The sequence below is a fragment of the Syngnathus typhle genome, linkage group LG22 (genome assembly GCF_033458585.1).
Source record: "Syngnathus typhle isolate RoL2023-S1 ecotype Sweden linkage group LG22, RoL_Styp_1.0, whole genome shotgun sequence".
Classification (NCBI taxonomy): domain Eukaryota; kingdom Metazoa; phylum Chordata; class Actinopteri; order Syngnathiformes; family Syngnathidae; genus Syngnathus; species Syngnathus typhle.
The window spans coordinates 2,584,202-2,597,176 of NC_083759.1; the positions used below are offsets into that span (position 1 = coordinate 2,584,202).

At 43.7% G+C, this 12,975-nt stretch overlaps 2 protein-coding genes across 5 annotated transcripts; one reads left to right on the plus strand and one right to left on the minus strand.

Moving 5' to 3' along the window:
* Positions 1-4,341: 4,341 nt before the first annotated feature.
* Positions 4,342-7,192, minus strand: LOC133146243 (serotriflin-like). Of its 3 annotated transcripts, XM_061269705.1 has the most exons (10): positions 7,172-7,192; positions 6,755-6,871; positions 6,250-6,292; positions 5,985-6,085; positions 5,825-5,915; positions 5,598-5,740; positions 5,403-5,497; positions 5,240-5,322; positions 5,036-5,137; positions 4,342-4,877 (listed from the first exon to the last, which is right to left on the minus strand). In XM_061269705.1, coding segments are annotated over exons 2-10 (732 nt in total). In that variant the 5' UTR covers positions 6,827-6,871; positions 7,172-7,192; the 3' UTR covers positions 4,342-4,875. The 3 variants fall into 3 exon arrangements, with proteins under 3 accessions (XP_061125689.1, XP_061125686.1, XP_061125687.1); XM_061269702.1 differs by lacking the exon at positions 4,342-4,877 and having other exon boundaries at positions 4,947-5,137; XM_061269703.1 differs by lacking the exons at positions 4,342-4,877; positions 6,755-6,871; positions 7,172-7,192 and having other exon boundaries at positions 4,947-5,137; positions 6,250-6,619.
* Positions 7,193-7,308: 116 nt separating this feature from the next.
* Positions 7,309-12,945, plus strand: si:dkey-12h9.6 (macoilin-1). 2 transcript variants are annotated; one of them, XM_061269697.1, is made up of 11 exons: positions 7,309-7,444; positions 8,552-8,693; positions 8,872-8,998; positions 9,076-9,199; positions 9,261-9,421; positions 9,984-10,443; positions 10,507-10,665; positions 10,733-10,903; positions 10,967-11,096; positions 11,191-11,365; positions 11,602-12,945. In XM_061269697.1, the coding sequence occupies exons 1-11, from the start codon at positions 7,368-7,370 to the stop codon at positions 11,790-11,792; spliced, it is 1,917 nt and encodes a 638-aa protein (XP_061125681.1). In that variant the 5' UTR covers positions 7,309-7,367; the 3' UTR covers positions 11,793-12,945. The 2 variants fall into 2 exon arrangements, with proteins under 2 accessions (XP_061125681.1, XP_061125682.1); XM_061269698.1 differs by having other exon boundaries at positions 10,970-11,096.
* The last annotated feature ends 30 nt before the right edge of the window (positions 12,946-12,975 follow it).

Sequence of the window (12,975 nt, forward strand, 5' to 3'; positions counted from 1 at the left end):
CCAGCCTCTGCAAGCATACGTTCATATCTATACGTCGGAATCCTCCTAAGTGAGGAATGTCGCGTTGACCCCCAGAGGATCTAAACTGCTTCTCACGAACACATAAGCAGCCTTATCTAGTAAGCGGGACCCTTCATGAGGTCTTCCTGCTCCTCAGTAGAATGACGGCAAAGTGCTTCGCCGAATGTTTTATAACTTTTGATCTGCCTTCACCCCTAATTTGCCCTCTGGTTTTAATCAAGAAGCAATTCGATGAAAGGAACATAAAGCACGTAACCTCCAGATGACCCGTACATCTGGTCGGTTGGAGATTCCAAATGCAAAGACGTGTGGTGATCCATCAGAAGACCGCCATGTTAGTTGAACCCTTCGAGTATCGTATACAATAAGATTCATGGCTGCCCCAGATGGCGCAAAGATCACGTGTCTGGATGTTGCGCAATAGTACTTTTTAAAACCCAGGCAAAAAAATAAAGCGTGTTTAGGACTGATAAGTGCTACAGCGCACTTCCTGTTTTGGTCGTGATGTCAGGACTGTTTAGAAAACAGTATTTTTTTGTTTTGGTTCTTCTAAACTGACTCTGTAGTGTGTCCTCATGGCAATCTATTTTTCTTAAGCAAGGTAACGATTTGTTTTCTTACAAACTTTTTATGTCAATTCCTACTGCACTATCAACTTGAATACAAATAATAATAGTAATTATGAACCCCCACCACACACACACACACACACACACTCTTTGTGCATATACTCCAAACCTCGTTTCCTGTGTCAGGAGCTGAGGGGAACGCTTGGCCCATCCTGATAAGCAAACTTGAAGTTTCGAGGAAGGAGGAAAGCCTCCGCTGGCGACTAATCAGCATGTTAGATGTTGGTAATCAAGAACAATCACCAGCTCTCGTCATGTTGCAGTCGCTATTTATGCTAAGTACAGTTATCTCCATTGTTTGGAGGACTGCCTCGGTTTTTACAGATTTGTAAATATAGAATGAATTTATTTATATTGGGCGTAAAGAATATTCAGAATCTGCACGATCTGTTCTGTATTTAAAAAAAAAGGTGTCATATCAATATATATTTGATCAAATAGATGCAAACTGCATACCAGAGAACAATTCAAAGCTTTGCACACAACTCCAGATGTGCATGGACACTAATCAGGTGCAGGGGGGGGGGGGGTGAGTGGCGTGCCTATCGTGTTGCTGTGGAACGTATAGAAGACATAAGTCAAAAGTGGGCCCATAAGGAGTGCAGGGCTAAATATGAATGCTGCGGAAGCGAAACCACATGCGCGAAACGTGATGCGGAGAAATGAAAGTTATGTACGTGCGCTTGAACTTGGAGTAAAGTTGAAAGCGATTCGTTTTGGGAAGAGGCTCCACCTGTTGAGACGTAAAAATCATTGTCAAATGGTTTCATCCCCTTGATTTCGTTTTCCCTCACCCTGGATGGATATTATCTTAGCAGCTTTGAGGTGGCCAAGTAGTTAAATGAGGAGCCACTTTGACTGGCCGAAAAGGGAGTGTTCACGCCCACATTGGCGCTAACTACCCTTTTAGCTAGCTCGCACGGGTCCGCGTAATCGCCGGCACTCAGTCGAATCCACCTCTGTGTCGATTTATCTCGTGCCAAACGTGACGAGGTAACGAGAAGGGACTGCCGTGGTGAATTTTCTTAATCGAGAAATTCGTTTGCACGAATAAATTGGAGGTTGTCCGGAATCCCAGACTTTCAAGTGGCACCGTAGTGCGCTTTGATTACAATTACGTAATCCCTTGATTACAACATTCCTGCCTGTAGGGTCTACAAAACCCAGCTGTGGAGGAGGTGGGCAGGATGGCGAGGTCTTAATTTGCAGCGACGTGGGATTTCTCGTGTTTGCTCGGGCACACAGATAAGTCGTTGCTTGACTTTCTAGTTTCCTCAATTTGGAAGATAAAACAAGCCGAGCGTTGGTCTCAGGCCATTGCAAAACCGAAATGTACGATAAAGATCCGACAGTTTACCCGTCCGCATGAACTGACATAGTTGGGAAGGTGGAGTTGTTGTCAAGATCCTAATGTCAAATGGAGAGCTTTCAAACCAAACTTGTTTTTCTTTTTTTTTATTCACTCGAGCTTCCTCTGCGCTCCATCCTGACATTTAACGTGGAAGCTCCTCACCGCAGCGACATGTAATTGCTTTATCTGGCGTGGCATTCTTTCGCCGGCCCCTAATTGAGGCCCCCTTCGCCGCACCCTTTCCTCGTTCGGCTCCATGTGGCAATCAACCTGCCGCGTTATCTCTGCATCCTATTAAAAACTCAAATGATTGGACCACAACCCTTCCCATAGTTGTCAGAACACGCAGGGGAGGGTTAGGGTGGATGGGGGTTTAAAAAAAAAAAAAACATCCTGACTCCAATAACGTGGGGGAGTGGACTTTCAATATACATCCTGTGGAGAGATCGGTGGGTTGAGGCATGTCGGCAAAATAGAAAAGGGAGGGAAAGAATTTATTTTGTCACGCAAACGTCAAGGCAATGGGAAAAATTTCGTGCATGCCATGATTAATGGCTCCTGTCAAACATACTGTAAAACATTGCAAATCCAAACAATGGATTTGCCTTCTTGGAAGGATTTGGATTAATGCCATATGAAAAAAAGGGATTATATTAATGATTTATTTTTAAATTTTACCCACAAGGGACTTGTAGTATGGTGATCAACACGAAAAAATTTTTATTGCACGTTTATTTAATCATGGACTAAACAATATTTAACATTATACGAGGAAGGCTAAGTCGACTTTTAAAACCAAACCGACTTTTAAAACCGACGCGTATAACAAAACTCACAGGCATTTATTCTTTATCCTCTGCAAAGAAAAAAAAATAAAAGGGTTCCACCATACAATACTGAACCCAGAAGGCTTGACCCTTCCGTGACCACTTGTTGGCGTGAAGCTAATAGATTTGGTCCCTACATGTGTCTGACACACCAGCTAACGGCTACCAGGTTCACCAGGATGGGAAAAAGGAATGCCCCCCCTCCCCCATGCGTAAATGTCAAACGTCTGTGTCTGATTACTGCGCGGCAGCAACGATAAACAAATGTAAAGACCCGTCGGGGGTTATTTATTATTAAAGTCAAGAGCTTTGAAAAGATCCAGCAGCGAGAACATGCAAAAAGAACCGCACTGCTCTTACGCAATATGGAAAAGACCGTTTCAATTAAATTGGTAGCTATTTACACAAAAGTTTTCTTTTTATATTTGATCGCTGCTTCTGATATCCTCATCTACACCCACAACCTTCACTTTAGGCTCAATTTGTTTAAATGTACATTTCCAGTGAGGGCACGAAGAAAAAAAACAACTGGCTGATGGCTGACACGAAGCAGACGAGCATCCTGGGAGAGCTCCGTCCCGTGTTTGGCGCTTTACTCGTAAAACAATAACATGACGTGGACTTTAGGAAGCACTACGCGTCGAGTCCATCACTTAAGTGATTGTTTGGACAATATACGGAAACACGCGTCCACCTTTACATTCAGGCATCTGACGTGACTACAGTGGCCTTTTCCTCCTTATCAATGAATTGGATCTGTCAAGTCCGCCTAACCCCTAAGTAGAAGTCCGGTGAAGGAAGGAAGCCCCACGCCCGTCACGTTCTGCTCTCACGTTTAAACGGTTCCTCGTCGGTGATGGCGAAGAGCGAGTGGAACCTGCTGCCCTGTGAGGCAAATTTAAATTTCATTTATATCAAGTAGACAGTCTCATTTTTTTTAAATTGAGAGAACTGTCTTCCCCCCCCTCCCCCCAACCCCGACATCCTGTTTCTGATCCAGTGAGTGATAAAACACCAGACTAAATGAACATGTCTTCAGTCTGGACACACTGATGGTTAGATTTGCATCTGCCTAACAATTTTTTTCTCTCCCTAAAACTTTTTTTTTTCAGAACACACATGACAAAGGATGCATAATATCGCAAGAAGGACAAAATGATGCCACGATGCATCCTTTGGCCTTCGCACCAACAGTCTGAGCTCACTGCTGAAAGCGATAACGAGATTATCATCCTCCGCCTCGTGGGAGGACATCCGTTATCACTGGACACATTGCCAGAGGAAAGGCTCAGCCCTTATCTCCATTTGGAACTCCACCCCCTTCAGGTGGTCCCCCCTCATGGGGACGCAATACAAATAAGTTTTACTTTGTCTTCACTACAGGTGCCAGTGTAAAGTAAATGTTTCAATCTTGATTGTTTATTTTAACTTAAAGCTTTTTGTCAGGTAGGTCGATCAGAAATGTTAAATACATAACATGCATCTGACGTTGTTTGAGTTTTGATTGTACTTACAGGCTCCGCATCCTTTTCCAAGATGGCCGACACTTGGAAGGCGATGCAGAGGCTGCAGAGGAAGGTGAAAAAGAAGACGTTCACGATTTATACACGCTGAGGCCATGCTGCCACATGAGTATCAAAGTTTAAGCTTTAAACACACACACACGCGCTCTCACTCACTCAAGGCCATGGAGTTTTTCTTGCCGTGTGACACCTGTGAGATGACCTTGATGATTTGAGTCATCTTTGTTTATGTATTAATAGAAAATAGAAAAATATTTATAAAATAGTAATTTAATTTAATTCGGGGTTATCATCCCAGAATTGTCTTTCTTTTATGGAATATTTTCCATCCATCCATCCATCCATCCATCCATCTTCTTCCGCTTATCCGGGGTCGGGTCGCGGGGGCAGCAGCTTCAGGAGGGACTCCCAGACTTCCCTCTCCCCAGCCACTTCATCTAGCTCATCCCGGGGGATCCCAAGGCGTTCCCAGGCCAGCTGAGAGACATAGTCTCTCCAGCGCGTCCTGGGTCGTCCCCGGGGTCTCCTACCGGTGGGACATGCCATGGAATATTTTTTTTTTTAAAAAAGGCAAAGTTAGAGTTAGACTCACATCAACGACATCAAGACTTTTTTTTATTATGATTTCTACTCAATGCAACATTTCAGACGGAAACTTTTAGATAATCTGAGACGTGCACTTGCAGGAGGCGGGGCACCAAGAGGCGACGTTGCTGTTCTGGCAACCATGCTGCTTCTTCAGATCAGGACAGTTGCTGTACTTGTCAGTGTACTGACACGGGTTGGCTAGCGGGGGATGATACCGTAAAGTGTTATGTCAATGGAAAGAAGTGCAGGGCAAACATTTTCTGTTTTTATATTTTTACAGAGATAACTTGGGCTACTTACTGCACAGTTTATTCTCACAGGCATTTGGGCAGTCAGCACAGGTGGGGCCGGATTTGTAGGGGCGAGAAAGCTGATAGTTTCCGCTAAAATAGTGCACAATGTTTTTTGCGTAACTGAACCTGAATGTGTGTTTTTACAGATTCAACGTGTTTTATGTACTCACGGTGGGCAGTAGTGGCAGACGTAGAAATACTTGTAGCTAGAGTTGGGACAGTAGGCCATCGCACAACCAATCTGATTGGAGCGGTACCAAACAATCTGGAGAGGTAGGATTAGATTAAAAATAGAAAATGCAAACCAAATAAGATTTCAATTGAACCAAATATATCGAATCTGAGCATGTCAGTCCTCAATGTACCTGTGTGAAATGTCCAACAACTCTCCCGTTAACAGAACCCACTCCATAGCGCCAGTCCTTCACTTCATCATACCACGCCTGGATGGCGTTGCTCCAGCTGTTTTTGTAGCTGGACATGTACAAGTTCTCACCACAGCCGCTAGCTGCAACACAGAAATAAGAAAAATGCCAAAATGGCCATTTCACACCCCCGAAAAATTCAATTAGCATGCCAATAAACAACTTACTACTGATCTCCCTGTAGCTCGCCGGGCTGTGATTCATGGAACAGGTGTTAGCCCAATTCTGAGCATTCCTTGCGGCTTCTCTGTTCCAACTCTGCGGAGGCCAGACAGGTACATTTCGGCTTGTATGTCCCTATTGCGCAATGGATGATCATGGATTTACCATTTTGAGCATGTTGCTGGCAGAAGGGCTGACGTTTCTCCTCAGGGTGTTGTGTTTGTTCACGATCTCATTCTGTTCGGTGGATGAGGTCAGGACGGTTCCTAAAGTCAAGCGGTGTTAAGGGTTTATCTCGGGTGGCTGGAACAGGAGGAATGAATGGACTCACCTTCCTTCGGATGGATCGGATTGGATCAGGAATGTGAGAGGAAGAGTTGTGGCGTTAAATACACAAAATGCAAAAAGATAGTTTGAGTTTTGATGGTACTTACAGGCACAGGCTCCGCAACCTCCTCCAAACTGGCTGACACCTGAAGGGCAACGCAAAGGCCCGAGGCGCACAGGAAGGTAAAAAGGAAGGTATTCATTGCTAAATTCTGGACCGACACCCTCTTAGGGCCACTTATCAATTTATATACGCTGAGGCTTAAACACACACACACACACTCAAGGTCATCTCATGGAATTTTTCCTGCTGTGTTGCACCTGTGAGATGACCTTGATGATTCGAGCCATTTCTGTTTATATAATCCAGCAGTTCTTAGAATAATTGACTGGTTTCCACAAATTGCCTCAACTGCTAAAAAACTATTTTGTATTCCACTAAAGTTTTTGTTATGCACAATTTTAAAAAGCACCAGTTTTTTTTTTTTTAATTCAAATATCTATTGCAACTAGCCTACATTTTTGGTGAAGTTATTCAGGAACCCCTCCTGGACATTTCCCCCTTGGATTTCCGGTGCTGTATTTTCACCTGCACCCCTGAAAACCACCTGGATCATGAGCCAAAAGAGGCAGGTAGGGCTTCCTTCATCTATTGTTCTCCAAAGCAGGATGTCCTTCATTAAGTGGAGCGAAGCTTCGGTTCTGTTTCCTCATCCGTGATGTTCCTGTTGAGTGATGTTGATCTCACATGGATTCAAAATGTATAGCTTTTTTTCTCCAACAGAAAAGTTTTTTGTTTTTTTTTTTAAACGTGGCAGTGGTTATGCGTCTTGAATTTTCATTAAACATCTTAAAAGTTGAGACTTCTGGTGGGTCACCTCACCACAAAATGGAATTTGCCCACCAAGATGGAATAAAATATTATTTATTATTTATATTATAATATTATTAATATTATGGGGTGCTCAAGTCTTATTTAGTGTTTGAAAATATATTCACAATGAATGTCAACTGAATTGACTCACGGTGTGTTTTTGCCTTCCACGCTTCTTCGTCCGCCATCCATTGCGCATGCGCAGCGCCGCTCAGTGGTACCCTATTTTTGTTCCTCGACATCACCACCATCACCATTCTCATCGTCATCATCACAGGTTGGAGTGAACATCCTCTTCTTCCTTCCTCTTCCGTCGCGGTGGAAGACAAAGGGAGAAAGAAGACACCATGAAGAAACGATACGTGGACGCGAGCAGGCTCCGAAAGATGAAGAAATTGAAAATAAGCGAGAGGCTGTCTGAAAGGTAGACAGCCCGCCGGTGGCTGCTTTTGTTGTGGCGCTGGCCGTCTGCGTCTTTGTGGAACGCTCCACTCACCTGTCTGCATCACGTCACCGCCACACCGCCTTGTTGTTGTTGTTTCGCCTGCGTGCGTGCGTGCGTGCGTGCGTGCGAGCGTGCGTGCGTGGGCTTCATGCATGTGAGAAGATGCATGAAGTTACCATCGGCCTGCTTCTATCTATCCCCACGCATGCCATTTTATATTAAAATCACATTTGGATGCATCTTTTTTTTTTTTTAATGACTTGAAATGTCACTGATAAATCCTTATTTTGTGTGAAATGTCCCACCCCAAAAAATGTAAATTTATTTATAATATACGGATCAACTTTATTTTCATGTTTTACGTAATTACTTTTAAAATTAAAATAAAATGACTATTTTATAATGAATATTTTTTGAACAACTTCCACTCTTTGTCTGGACAAAAGAAATATATTTTTATGGCCAATGGTTCCACATAATTTCGCTTTTACAATAAACGTACATTTTCAGTCATTGTGTAATATTGTTTAACGTCATGGCATTTTTTTAAACCTTTTTTGATCATCTTTTTTTTAATGTTTCCTCGGCTCCCTTTTGTCAAACAACTTCTCACGTGACTTATCGGGATAAAACAAAAGCATGGAGTCAAACGCAAATATTTGTTTGTCTAAAATAATATATAATAATATAATAAAGAATTAAACAGTCGCGCACGAAAACAATTGGGATTGAAAGCATGTGCGGGAGGAAGCTGTGGCTCTCCCCCGCTGCCTCGCTCTCCTCCAGATGAAATATCGCCATGGTTACCAAACAAAGAAGGCCCGATGTGGTAACAGCAGCCTATGGACGAGCAGAACAAAGGGAGAAAAGCACGGCTCATCTTCTGGGCTTTGTGGCGGCCTCATAAAACTAAATCAAGACAGTCATCGTTGGTCAAGTGGCTTCAATTAAATGGATGTTGACATGTTTAAGATCCCACAAATAAACACGGTTTGACTCATTAGTCACTAATTTGATTATCGCTTTGATGGGATTTACAATGTTTGATTATTGATCGATTTCTATGCATTGATTGTATGATTGCAGCGCTTACACCTTCCTGAAATTTATCGCCACGTGGATGTTGGTGCTACTGGCCGATTTCCTTTTGGAATTTCGTCTGGAATACCTGTGGCCATGCTGGCTCTTCTTTGGGAGCGTGTACACAACCTTCCATTGCCACGGGCTGGTGAGGATGGCGTTTCCTAATATGTGTTGTGAGCCTTAAATTAGCAGAGTTAAAGTTTGAAATTCATGACTTTTTTTTTTTTTCCATCAAAATGCAACAAAACAATACCTTGTCACTTGACGAGGTTGCTGATCATGTGACGTAAATCCAATTAACGCCATCATTTGTGTGCTTGCAGGTTATTTGTGTCGTTTTTGTATGCGCCGCCTTCACACTTGACATCTTTTGTTTGATTTTCGTTCCTCTGCACTGGCTTTTCTTTGTGGCCAGCACTTACGTGGTATTCAATTATATTTGGCACACAGGTGAGCGTGCACGCTTTCTCCAAAAAAAAAAAAAGAAAAAAGAAAATCTCACCAGCTTTTTTTTATTCCCTCTTCAGAGAAGGGCATCTGCATCTCCACGGTGTCCTTGTGGGTTTTTCTTGTGTACACAGAGGCTTCGCTTCGACTCAAAGACCTTAAAACCTCTCATGCTAATCTTTCTCATCTCTTTGCTGCTCACTGGTAAGTTCAATCGGGATGAGTTAGCGGCGACATTTGCCTCACCGTGTTTTCCGTGATGTAGCATCGGCTATCCGGTGGTGTATTTGGGCTTTGACGCCACCTGCTACTTCACCAACATCTTCAAGTTGCGTATTCAGAAAGCCGTGCAGAGCGACAATGACTTCCACATGCACCTGCTGCAGCATTCGCTCCCGCCGGGTTTGCCCCTCTACCCCAATGGCTGTGAGTCTGCAATGACATTGTTCGTATGTAGATAATAGTCAGTTTTTGAATGCACAATTTTCCAGAGAGCTCACAATGAAGGTCTTCAAACGACTTCAACTTAGTTTTTTGGCACTAAGATGCCACAATATGGCATCAAGTATTGCATGAATATCCTCCAATCACTTCAACATATACAACAGGGGTGTCAAACTCATTTTCTTGGCGGGCCGCATTGTCGTCAGAGCTTCTTCGGGAGTGCTGTCAACCCAAATAAATGTATGAGCACCTCATATTATATACAATAAAAGCTACAAAACAAACTCGTTTTCAAATCAGACGAGTAAAAACTGGTCAAGTATTAAAAAAAAAAAAGATATTAAAAGTGAAGACAATTTGCAATTCTACTAATGACGTGAATTAGATGCACAATTTGTCTTTGCGGGCCACATAAAATGATGTGGTGGGCCGTATCTGGCCCCCGGGCCTTGAGTTTGACACCAAATTAACGATGTAAATTAGAAATTAGTTTCAAATCTACAAAAGTGAAAACCCAACTAATAGACTGTTTTGCTTTTTCCAGCCTCCAGATGGAAGTCAAAGTCCGAGTCCAGTCAGTACCAGTATCAGAACGGTGCTGTTCTCTCTCAAGACGAGTCCAGCACCATAGACTGCCTCCAGATCTGCAGCGAGGAGCGAGTGGTTGAAAAGGCGACTCAGGAAATACGTTCGGCTGAACCCAATCGCAAGCTGTTGTTGTCCAAAGGCAGCTCCAGTGAGTCCAGAGAGGCGCTCCGCAATGGATTAGAATCGTCCACGACCCCAGAAAAATTACCTCTGGAGGAACAGGCCAGCAAAGCTGCACGTGCAGTCAAGAACTTATCACCCAAAGTCCGACGAGCAAACGCGGCCACCCTCTCGCCTCCTGCAGGCAGGATGGAGAAGAAACAACGCTCCGGTGGGAAAACAGTCAGCCCCATCCGGGATGGACCAGACAAAAGTGCTGCGGTGGCTCCAAATCAACATGCCGAGCAGCTGAGCAGGTGAGACACATTGCGAGAGAAAATTCCTCATCAGCACTCACCTTTTACGTTTTTCCTTCTCAGGCTGGAGCAGGAACTGAGGAAGTTGAGAGGCGAGCTGCAGGTGAGCCGACACGGCGAGCAGGAGCTGAGGAGTCACATCTGCAACCTGACCAACAGCGAGAGGAGCCTCAGGCCCGAAGTGGCCCTGTTGCGACAGTCCAACATGCTACTGCAAAGCAAGTGAGTGGATCATTTTCTTCTTCTCATGAAGGTGGTGGGAAATTGAATTTTGCTTTCATTTCTGTAGAATAATGTGCTTGAACAAAACCAAGCAGCGGGACAAGCAGACCAGCGCCATGCTGGAAAAGAAGACCCGGGCGGAGACGGAGGCCAGGCTCTCGCTGGAGAGGCAGGTGGCCGAGCTTCTGGTGCACAGACCCGACGAGGCGGCCGGCGTGGCCAGGACCATGACCACCAGGTTGTATATTCATTGAATTCAAGCACATGTGTACATCTCATGTGAAATGTTTTTGTTCCGCAGCAGGCAGGAAAACAGTGAAAGCCAAATGTTAAGGAAACGAGTGAAAGATCTAGAAGCCGAGTACAAGCAACTGCAGCTGCAGTATCAAGTCCAAGAGAGCCGTGTGCTCGATCTAGAAAATGATGTGGAGGTATTTAGTGATAGATTTCCCCAATATAAGTTTAATATTACTCCAAAAACTCCTCTTAAATCTGCCATGTAATTTAGAATTTTGCAATTTTCAGGCTTTTGGGAAGTACCGCGTCGTGGAAAAGGACACGGACTTGCTCCTGTCCACTCTGTCGGCCCTTCAGGACAAGGCTCAGCATTTGGAGTACAACCTGAGCGCCGAGACACGCATCAAGTTGGACCTGTTCTCGGCACTGGGGGATGCTCGCAGACAGCTGGAGATCGCTCAAGGTTCTTGGTTTTGCTCATTTAAATTTATGCATCCATCCATTTGTTGTATGGCATGTATCTTCATTAGAGAAGCAGGTGAAGTGGAGAATTAAGTCCCCAACAAAACCAACATGCATGTATTTCCAATACAGAAGAAAGCTGGACTTACCCATCAGCACCCTCTTGTGGCTATTACTTGAATCACATTCAAATCTACATTTGACATTGACCCTGCCTTTCCTCTTGGTGTCTGCCAGACAAGCTGTTGAGGCAGGACAAAGAAATCAGCAGCATGAAACAGAAGATTGCCGAGGTGATGGCGGTGAGCCCCGGCGTGACCTACGTGACCCCTCGGCCACCCGTGCCTCAGTATCTCACCAAGCTTCTCAGCTCAGAGCGCTACATGCTCAACCCGCGGGCTCTCATGTACCAGTGTCTGAAGAAGTAGACACCAGCACCTCCGTGTGAGGAGGGGGGAGAGACGGGCTGGACAAGATAGGTCATGTTGTCTGCCTCAAGCCCGATGAGGACTCCAAACAGCCTCCACTCGGCAAAATGCCTTGGGAGCTGCACAACCGGTGCTAATAGGACATCCCACTCAACAAAGCTTAATCGGTCAATGGTGCGAATCCAACGCAGAGGTACCATTGGTCCATGCATGTAAGTTAGCTCATGTTTTTGCTAGTTTTCCATTTGGCTCTTTGGAGCAGTCACTCTTTTGCCATGATTGGAAAAATGAAAGAAAATGCAAGCATAAATATGACATATTTTAAAGGCCACCTGACAAATTGAGAATTTTGGAGGTGACACAATGAAAAGCACAAGTTTTGCAAATTCTAAATAATCGGGATAATGTTGGCAACAAATTGAAAGCATTTCATTCCTTCATTATATGCAAATCATAATGCTCCATAACACAAACTATATTATTCACATGTTGACTAATTAAAAGCATGTGGTTCCAACTTTTGTGAGGTTTTGAACCAAAACCTATTTGTGATTTTGAACATCACCGGGTTTAGCATCTTTTCGATTTTGAATTGATGACATTTTTAGATGGAGACCTCGTCCAGGATTGGAGTCTGTTGACCTAAGATGGTCCATGAACTGAATTATTGTGCCTATGAATGTGACTTTCAAACCTGAAAGTTAAGACACGCAAGTTAATGTAAATGAGTGCTGTGTTTGAACTTGAAGTGCTATGTACTGTTTTTTGGAGTTCTGCTTTTTTTTTTTTTTCCTTTTCTACTCATACACATAATTGTATTGATATTTAAACCAGCAGCTGGATGACATTCCGCAGAGCTGTGATGTCACCAATTTGGAGGGTAGCTTTTTATTTAGAGCGTGTTTCTAAGGTGTTTTATATGAAAACAATTTTTTAGTCTGGCTTTAATTTTACGACGATTATTACTATAATACCTCTTTTTGTCTATTTGTACGGCGACGTGTTTTGTCAGCATGAAAGTGTTTGGAGCACACATTGACGTTAAGTACAAGAGTATACAGTACTTGTACAAGGGCTACCCTTTCTTACATCAACAGAGAAACGGAGAATTCAAATAATGTTTTTTTTTGGATAAATAAATAATTGAATTTTGTCTCATTTGTGTGCATCATTTCAGTAAAAT

What these genes read in the sequence shown, in the direction of transcription:
- si:dkey-12h9.6 (XM_061269697.1), top strand. Translation starts at nt 7,368, where the DNA reads ATGAAGAAACGATACGTGGACGCGAGCAGGCTCCGAAAGATGAAGAAA. An exon ending in CATGCCGAGCAGCTGAGCAG is followed by an intron (nt 10,444 to 10,506) that starts GTGAGACACATT and finishes TTTCCTTCTCAG; the next exon opens with GCTGGAGCAGGAACTGAGGA. An exon ending in GCCAGGACCATGACCACCAG is followed by an intron (nt 10,904 to 10,966) that starts GTTGTATATTCA and finishes TTTGTTCCGCAG; the next exon opens with CAGGCAGGAAAACAGTGAAA.
- LOC133146243 (XM_061269702.1), bottom strand. Translation starts at nt 6,826, where the DNA reads ATGAAGGACATCCTGCTTTGGAGAACAATAGATGAAGGAAGCCCTACC. An exon ending in GAGCTACAGGGAGATCAGTA is followed by an intron (nt 5,741 to 5,824) that starts GTAAGTTGTTTA and finishes TCTGTGTTGCAG; the next exon opens with CTAGCGGCTGTGGTGAGAAC. An exon ending in CTGTGAGAATAAACTGTGCA is followed by an intron (nt 5,138 to 5,239) that starts GTAAGTAGCCCA and finishes ATCCCCCGCTAG; the next exon opens with CCAACCCGTGTCAGTACACT.